The 8779-nt window shown below is 49.8% G+C and overlaps 3 protein-coding genes across 3 annotated transcripts; 1 reads left to right on the top strand and 2 right to left on the bottom strand.

Moving 5' to 3' along the window:
* Positions 1–530: 530 nt before the first annotated feature.
* Positions 531–3662, bottom strand: F5147DRAFT_765094 (uncharacterized protein; the record flags this gene model as incomplete). Its single annotated transcript, XM_041440739.1, has 9 exons — positions 531–1126; positions 1176–1545; positions 1596–1706; positions 1759–1788; positions 1852–1881; positions 1934–2053; positions 2099–2121; positions 2981–3464; positions 3519–3662. 9 exons carry the CDS (start codon positions 3660–3662, stop codon positions 531–533), a joined length of 1908 nt encoding a protein of 635 aa, XP_041284659.1.
* Positions 3663–3887: 225 nt separating this feature from the next.
* On the top strand, positions 3888–5334 carry F5147DRAFT_659540 (uncharacterized protein; the record flags this gene model as incomplete). Its single annotated transcript, XM_041434602.1, has 6 exons — positions 3888–3984; positions 4033–4125; positions 4186–4311; positions 4475–4585; positions 4648–4866; positions 4931–5334. 6 exons carry the CDS (start codon positions 3888–3890, stop codon positions 5332–5334), a joined length of 1050 nt encoding a protein of 349 aa, XP_041284658.1.
* A 78-nt stretch (positions 5335–5412) lies between these two features.
* F5147DRAFT_782082 (uncharacterized protein) lies at positions 5413–7030 on the bottom strand (the record flags this gene model as incomplete). Its single annotated transcript, XM_041442727.1, has 4 exons — positions 5413–6293; positions 6349–6452; positions 6506–6958; positions 7017–7030. 4 exons carry the CDS (start codon positions 7028–7030, stop codon positions 5413–5415), a joined length of 1452 nt encoding a protein of 483 aa, XP_041284657.1.
* Between the last annotated feature and the right edge of the window lie 1749 nt (positions 7031–8779).

The following is an 8779-nucleotide window of genomic DNA, read 5'->3' as shown; positions in this document are numbered from 1 at the left end:
GGACTGAAGTGGAAAAACCCCACACCTGAACCCTGGTGTGCAACATATCCTATTTCTAAGCATGGACACCAGAAGCACAACACTCACAAAAATATAAATGTCAAATTTTCAGTGCAAAACCCCAAACCGAGATCTACCAACCCCCGAACCCCGAAATTGTGGACTGCCGGGTTTCGGGGTTCGGGGGTCCCAGAACTCGGAACTCAGTATGACACAACAAAAATATATGTCGGGGTTTGGGGGTTAGTAAAATGTTTAGAGATATACATAGGTTGATATAAACATGTCTGAAAAATGTCGTGAGTCTCAAATGGCAAATCCTGAGTTCTGGGTTTCGGGACTCGGCACCCGGCACCCGGCACTCGGGGTTTGGCACTGAAAATTTGACATTCGGGTGTTAGGGTTTAGGGTGATATCTACCTCAATTTACAGTTTCGAGTTCTGGATATCGGGACTGGTCATTAAATTATTCAATTGTGGCATAGGTAACATGCATTGAAAAAGATTTATGTACATCTATCACTGAGCAATTATGTAGCCATTTCAACCTCCTCACCAGGAAGATCAACCTTCCCCTCAACATCCAACTCCTCATCAGAAGAATCATATTCTGGCAGGAGGTTACCTGGTTCATTAGGGACCACAATATTGCTGGAGGATTCTGGCAAGAGGTTGCCTGGTTCATCCGGGAGCACAATTTCGCCGGAGGATTGTGGACCCTCAGGCTGAACTTGGGTGGGCTCAACCATGAGACCTACCATAGCAGATCCATCCTCAACCATCAAGGGTGTGGGTTGCATCACTGAAATGTCCAAATCAATGAGGTTGGAAAGTGCGGAGGGGAGGGGTGAAATGGACGGGTGGGGACCGGATTGATCAAGCAAGATTGTTGCATCGGCCGGTGTGTCCAGAAGTGAAAATGAAGGGTGCCGGTCGACCACTGTGCGCCGGAGGCTCTCATGGAGGCGTTGCAGGGTATCAAACTTAGCATCCTGCTCCTGCACCCGAGCCTCAAGAATAGCGATGCGAGCTGCACCATCCCGAATCGCGATTGCCATGGAATGGAGATCCGGCATGGGAACATCGAGTGCTGCACGAGGCACTGCGAAGCTCGAAGACCGAACAGCTAAGTAAAAAATCAGGTCAGCAGGTCATCAAAAGTTTGGGTGACTTACGAGCTGGTGCAGGTGCAGGTGTCTTCTTGGTAGTGATGGTCTTGCTGCGACCACGTGACTGCACCTGGGGTGTAGTTGCAGCAGGGATGGCTGGAGTTCGGGATGGGCCACGAGATTGACTACGAGTTCGGGCCCTTGACAGGGAGGGAGACGGAGCAGTGGATGGAGCAGGGGCAGATGTCTTGGAACGCGTCCGGCCAGTGGTAGACTTCCCTCGGATTTGTTTGGGCGGGGATCCCAGAGATGCTGGGTTGCATTTGATCTTCTTGGTGGAGCAGCGGATGCAAGACAAGCAGGGGAGGTTGGTCCTCTTGTCAAAACGGGTTGCGCAGGGCCAATCCTCCTTGACGCAATAATGGCAGGGGTTGTTCTGTGGTATCCGTTGGTAGATGGACTAGGGGAATTAATTGGAGTACTCACCGGGCCAGGAATGGTGATATCAAATGTGGTATTGGCCGGGGGGTCACCATCCGAAGCGCTGGAAGTATCATCAGAGGACTCCTCAACTTCTGGACGACTGCCGGAGGTTGCCTGATAGATTGTAAGTACGCATGTGAGTTCCGGGCAAGCTTGTAAGACTTACCCGAGCCTCCAGACGACTGACGGGAGATTCCTAATGCAATGGGCATGAGTCAAAATGATATATGCGAGTTCCGGACCTGTCCGAAAGACTCACCATGACCTCCGGACGCCTGCCAGCAGTCAGCTGTGGACACATGAGCATATATATGAGTTCCGGACGACTAAATCAGACTTACCGAAGCAGGCCCAAATGATTGCTTCTTGGGGGAACCAGGTGACCGAGGCAACTGGGGCGTCCTCACAACAATGGTGGAGAGCTGGGGAAGAACGACCTCCGGCACTCTACGCGAAATCGGCTGCAACAAATTGAGAGCATGTCACAAATGAGCCAGAACACATACCTGAACAATTGGGTCTTCATCATCTTCCGACTCCACAAACGGCTTTGACTTGGGGAGTTGAGTTGACTTGACACGCTTGCGACCTGTTACGCACTCAAATAGATCTGTTAGGCAGAGCCCTAAGAGGGGCGTCGTCCGCTAACGTTCGTGACGTAACCGGAAGGATCCGGTATAGCAAGTGATACTGGCGACGACGAGTCGGCAGTGATCACAGTACGCGCGTGTCACGTGACTTCAGAGACGGATGTCTTAGAAGTCGCTCAAGGTAAGGACTGTCTTGTCCGAACGATGAGGTCGATCGAGGTAGACTTAGTCGCGATGAGCAACTAAGAAAAGATACTAGAGACTGAAGCCAAAGGGGCGTTCAGAGGGAAGTATGTTCCAGGGAAGATTGAGTAGATTCAAGTTAGAGAATCTAGTACAGGGTGACCGACTACTTATACTAAGTGGAGAGGGTTAAGGGCAAGGCTACCGCACAGTAGGTAAGGGTAAAGGGGAAACGAGAATGGTATAGGTGCGTTGGCAACATAGCCAGATTAGTGGTGGGTGGTCGAATGTGGAATGAGACAGAGAAACGTTGGCACGAACCAACGGTAAGAATACAACGTGCGGGAATCCGCAGTCAGAAGGAACAGAAAGAGGAAAGCCACATTGGTGGCACGAGTCAGACCGAGTCATAGGTGCGGGACCACATTGGTGGTCGAATCAGGGGAAGAATGTGCGTGCACGTGCATAGAGGCGGGCGATGCGAGGGACGGGAACAGTCCCGAGGATCCGGTCAACGGAAAGTCGGTAAAGGAGGACGAGCCGGTAGATGGTGAGGGCGAGGATGAAGGGAAAATGATAGGGGGGCCACGTGACCGATGTTACTTGTAACACGACCCTTCATCGCCGACTTCGGAGGTTGGGAGGAGTGTCCAGAAATCATCGGGGACTTCCTCTTGTTGCTCCCTCCGACTTCCGGCTCCAGGTCAACAGAAACAGCCTTACCTTTTCCTTTGTCCCGGAACTCGGTACCCGTCTTGCTGGAAGGTCCGGCGACGACGGGAGGGGAGGAAATGACAGGGGCGGGGGAAGGAACAGGTGTGGGGGAAGGGACAGGTGGAGACGGAAGGTTGACAGTCAGTGGGCCAGTGGAAGGATTAGGAACAACAGGGAGATCACAGGAATTGTCACCCAATGCCTCCCAGGCACGGACTTGCTTGCGCCAGGCGTGTCTAGCCACCCGGGGGTCATCATGGCCAATGCCGTGCCAGTTGGGCAATGCCCGGGGAGTCATGGAACGCACCCTCATCAGCTCCTTAGAGCAGGACACCACAATGCCAGGGATGTATTCCCCTTTCTCATGGGCCCGGATGATGTCAGCCTACCCGGATATTAGAAACATCAATGGTAAACTAATTTAATGAGTGCAACTTACCAAAAGAGTGGTGACCTGCTTTGTCAAAGCGAGTTGGACGTCCACTGAGCCGGCCGGGATGTGCCGAGCGCCAGCAATGATGCCTACAAGTTGAGCAGTGGATGCCTTGAGGTCGGCCAATGAAGATTGAACTGGAGTAGACATTTGGATTGAGTTGACAGATGTGAGAATGTTGAAAGCAGGGTGAAATCTGTTATCACTAGAATGAAGTTTCAAAGAAACAATACAATTGAAGGACAATGTTGAAAATCATTGATTGTTTGTCTTTGTTTGGTCATGGTTCAACTTTCGGCAATCGCCGGCCATGTGTTGAACTTCGATGTTATCTGTTATCAATCAGTTCATAAGTTCATCAGCTCATCAGATATCATGAGCTCTCAACCTGGGGTCAGATTTCATGACCCTCCGGTCACTAAATTCACCTCAATGGATGTGGATGAGTCCTCCAAGTCCCGTATGTCCCTTGGTATGTTTTTTTTTGCTGATTTCAGTGAATTGATCTGACATGGTTTAGATCCATTAGATGATATATACCTTGGGCCGGATGATGAGTTAGACTCTGATTCTGGGTCGTCTGGTGGTTTGGATCTGTTGAATGCGATTCCCGGTATGTTTCTCAATTCAAATGTACATATTCTACATGTGCAAATTCATCACATACTTCCAGATCCATTATATCCGGCGCTGGTGGATGGACTGGCCCTGTATGATGACCCGGACTTGTATCTTGGTCCGGAGGATACCTTGATTTCGTCTGATGATGCTCCAGCTGTACCCGATTTTCCTATGGCTGGTGAGGTTATTCTTTTCATCTCATGTTCATTTTCCATGGCATTTCCCCAGTGAATGAATCGACTCCCGAACCTCATCCGGTTACTCCGGCTGTACCAGAGGCACCCATACCTTGTAGACATATTCATATCATTTCATGTTTTTTATTCATGTTATCTCCCAAGCTAATTCAGAAACTCCCGAACGTCAATTGCCCAAGCCGGAACTCAACAATGAAGCACTGCGTGCCATGGTTCAGGAGTTCATGCCAATTGGATCTTATGATCAAGCTGAAAGTATGTATACAACAGTTGATTATTTATCTCTGCTAATGTTCTGCAAGTTCAAACAATTGTAGATCGCCTGGGTGATTACCAACAGCGTCATGGAAATCTTCCTGCCCCTACAGTAGCACAACTTCTTGAGGCTGACAGACCATTCAGGATGGCATGGGCTGAAACATGCGACAAACTGCGGAAAGCAGATGCGGACCTCCGGAGGATGCAAAGGGTAAGGGAGTCAACCTCCGAAATGCTGAAGGTATTAGATACCCTCATTGAGTTCTTTGAGGACTCAAGTAACATGTAAATATCGATCAATGTCTGATAGTAGACACATTGCAGTATACTTTACCTACTCAGTACTCGCTGCCCGGTTGTCTGTGCTTGGTACTCCGTACTCGGTACTCGGTGCTCGGTGCTCGGGGTTCGGGGTTCGGTACTCAGTGCTCGGTGCTCGGTGCTCGGTGCCCGGTGCTCGGTGCTCGGTGCCCGGTGCTCAGTGCTCGGGGTTCGGTGCTTGGTGCTCGGGGTTCGGTGCTTGGTGCTCGGGGTTCGGTGCAGTATACTTTACCTGCTCAGTACTTAGTACTTGGTACTTGTATACTCCACCTACTCAGTCCTCGCTGCCCGGTTGTCTGTGCTCGGTACTCGGTACTCGGTACTCGGTACTCGGTACTCGGTGCTCGGTGCTCGGGGTTCGGGGTTCGGTACTCGGGGTTCGGTACTTGGGCCTTGGTACTCGAGATTTGGGATTTGGGATTTAAGATTAGGTGGTTAGTACTTTGACATATACACAATAGCACATATGACATTACACATGAGGGCAGGAAGATATATCTACATTAAGTGTGTCCCCGTGCTCTGGTTACTCTAGGTGTACTGTCTACTGGCATTTGCAACTTACTCCGGGTCGTCCTCGTGGATGGTTCAACTGTGACTCTCTTGCCCCGCCTCCTTTTCTGTGCCGGCGGCGTGATACTGTCTTCCATTTCAACATCATCTCTAACCTCGCTGGTTGCGTCTTCAGTTAACCCAGCAAGGAGGTCTCCCATTCGCGATGTCACTAATGCACCTTTTTTGGCTGGCTTGGCCGGGCGAGGCTTTGGAATTGCACGTGGGACTACCGTCCCTTTGGGTGTAGGACCTCCTGTCCTGGGTTTCTTCAGCGGATGTCTCCTGTCAGCCAAGTCATCATCCACATCATCCTCGGTATGATTAGTGGCACTCTCCTTATCACTCTCGGCTTCTGTCGACGAATCCCGAGGCCTTCGGATGGTAACCCTCTGCTGCTTTCTCACTATACAAGTCTGAGGAGAGGGCGACTTGCCAGATATGACAGATGGTACCATGTCCCCATCATTGTTCTTCCATGCTTTGAACAGAAATGTGGGACCTTCGCCTGTTTCCTGCCGAGCACGCCAGAAATGGAGCAAGGCAGTCGTGTCCCAATTTTGCAGCTTCGAAGGCTCCTTCAAGTCAACATCCGCCGGAAGATACGTCCGGGTCCATGCATTGAACAATTTGTCAGATGATGCGACGAGAAACTCACGATAGTGCGATGTAAGAAAGGCCCTCACTATGGCCTTCTTCTCCTCAAGTTTCGTGTCCATGATGTCCGGAAGGAGTGGCATACCCTCCCTGTCCATTTCGAGTTCGAAAGCTGGTTTTCGAATTCTTTTTCGACCTCCCTTGACCTGATGTCCTCCATCCCGTGCCACGGAGCCTATCATTGTGATGCTCAACATGTTCAATCTGGTATACATGGTTCAAACACTCACCGAACTGTTCCTGCGCATACTCCTGCCACACTGGCTCGATGTCCTCCCAGTCCTTCGTCTTCATGAAGCTGTCCCCATTTCCTAAGGCCTCGTCATCATCATGCCTGCATGAATATTTTGAGATGAAAGATCTGCGTCAATGGATAAATGTACTCACATCCCGAACAGCACCTCTCCCTTTTCATTCTTCCAAGCCGACATCACAAAAACTCTCATCCCACATTGCCTCCACATCTCATTCGAAAAGTGCTCCATATATGCCGGACCCTTCTTACAAGCTACTTGTGCTTGTATCTCCGGAGGCGGACAGTTGTTGGACCACTCCTCCGCTGTTTCTTTCGCCTTCTCCAACTCGTCGTCGTCCAATTCAGCCATGACTCTCTTCACCGCCACCTGATAATGTTTGAACATACCAGGATCTCCTGGCTTTACCCCAGACTCGTCCTCAATCCTCTTCAGCACCTCTTCGCATTTCTGCTGGTAGACCACCATCCTGGGTGTCCATTTCCTCCCATACTTGATCATGTCCTTCCTTTCCTTCTTTTTCTTGTTGTTGAACAACCAAGTCTTGTACACCTCCCACAAGTATAGCAGATAGGCAGTGCATGACCTACAACATAAAGATATCAGTTTGGAGCCTATAGCACCACTCTGAGTTGTAAACCTACAACGGCCTCTGCATGGACCGAACCCCCCGTGTGCGCTGTCTGTTCGTGCTATGACCATGATGTGGTGTCCGTCTGCATTTCAGACGATTTGGCACCTTACCACCTTGAGCTGCTGCATGTCCCAGATGACATCATGAGCAGGGAATGCGTACTTGGGAGTATGTCATCACACTTCTGTTTTGGTAATGCATGTATCAACAGCATTATGTTGGCGAAGGAGGGCTTAGTATTCCATGAGTCAGCTGCTGTGAGCATGATGGTTTGCAAGCCCTGTCTATCCTCATTGTGCAAAGACAGATTTCCTCAACTCACACTGGCGAACAACCTGTATCGTGGATGTTTGCCTGTTGAGTTCCAGGATCTGACATGGGTTGAGGAGAAGATTTGTGTCATTTACTCCATCACAGTGCACATCACACGGCTCTTCCAGTCATCCAACCCTGCTCAGCCTAAGGTCTTTCATGGGAATACATGTGCACATGATATGAATGTGGTATCCACGGTGTCTGTCTTGCCCCGCACTATTGCTGACATAAATGGTTTCATCAGCATTGTCTTTATCGGTCCAGATAAGTTTGACCCAAAGCGACTTGCAACGCTGTTCTGGGTTTGCAGAAATAAGATTTGGTCCTTCCTCACATGGCTTACACAACACAATGATCTCTTTGCAGGTATCACATTGGACCAGACAGTAATGGATTATCACCCAGAGGATGGCCTGCTGGCTGGACTGTGCGATGGAGTTGTACAGGACCACAAGCTCGACGCTCGTACCGTGTTCGAGATTGAGACAGCAGGTTTCACTCCGCATCCCTGCTCATTTACTGGAGCAGAAAGCAGATCATGCCAATGATGCACCCATCATGATAGAGAAAATGGGTGTGTCTGACCTGGAGTGTGACAAAGTTAGTGGGAGGCATTTCATGGCATCCACTCTCCGCAATCTCCAGCCACAGTCTGCTATGGATGCACTGCCCAGATCTTGTAGTTCATCGTGGTGCTGATGCTGTGCCAGAATACCACAACTACTGTCTTTTTCCCGGTATGTACCCCACCTTATATCCCTATGGTGTTGGAGGCTTTGAGGACCCCACCTGTCCTACTGCACTGTCATTCGAGCATCAGGCAAAATACTACCTCTCCATAAGCGATCGAAGCTTTCATTACCACTACTCCTTCATCTTTGTTGTACTGAATATTTTACAGCAACGCCAAGCACATCTGCATACACATTTCACGGTAAAGAAGTCCAGCTTTGACTCAGATGCTCGTCAATTGACCAGTGTATCTCCGCAAGTGCTCCAGCATCTTTCTGTCCAGCTCGAATGTGAGAGCAAGCTGTCGAACCTCTCTCCAGAAGAGCAGAGTGCATTGAAGCTTCTGCGACAAGTGAACATGTTGTCTGCTCGCATACCTGGCTCTCAAGTGTCCAAGATTTTCATGCACAACAAGATTCGTAACTACTATGGGTACTTCGGGCTCCCCCACATCTTCTTCACTTTTAATCCAAGCGCTGCTCACAGTTTTATATTCCAGGTTATGTTTGGAGACACGACAGTGGACCTTTCACAACGCCTTCCGCATATTCCAGAAGGGTGGCTGCATGCAATTCGCTTGGCAAAAGACCCTGTTGCTGCTGCTGAGTTCTTTGAATTCTTATTCCAATGTCTTTTCCGTTACTTGTTCGGTTGGGACTTCAATAAGGGACAGTCTACTGCGGAGGGTGGAATTCTTGGCCATATTCAAGCATTTTATGGTACAAC

Source organism: Suillus discolor (genome assembly GCF_016758755.1).
Source record: "Suillus discolor strain FC423 chromosome Unknown F5147scaffold_177, whole genome shotgun sequence".
Lineage (NCBI taxonomy): Eukaryota > Fungi > Basidiomycota > Agaricomycetes > Boletales > Suillaceae > Suillus > Suillus discolor.
Note: the sequence above shows the minus strand (reverse complement) of the source record. Positions and strands in the feature narration are given on the sequence as shown.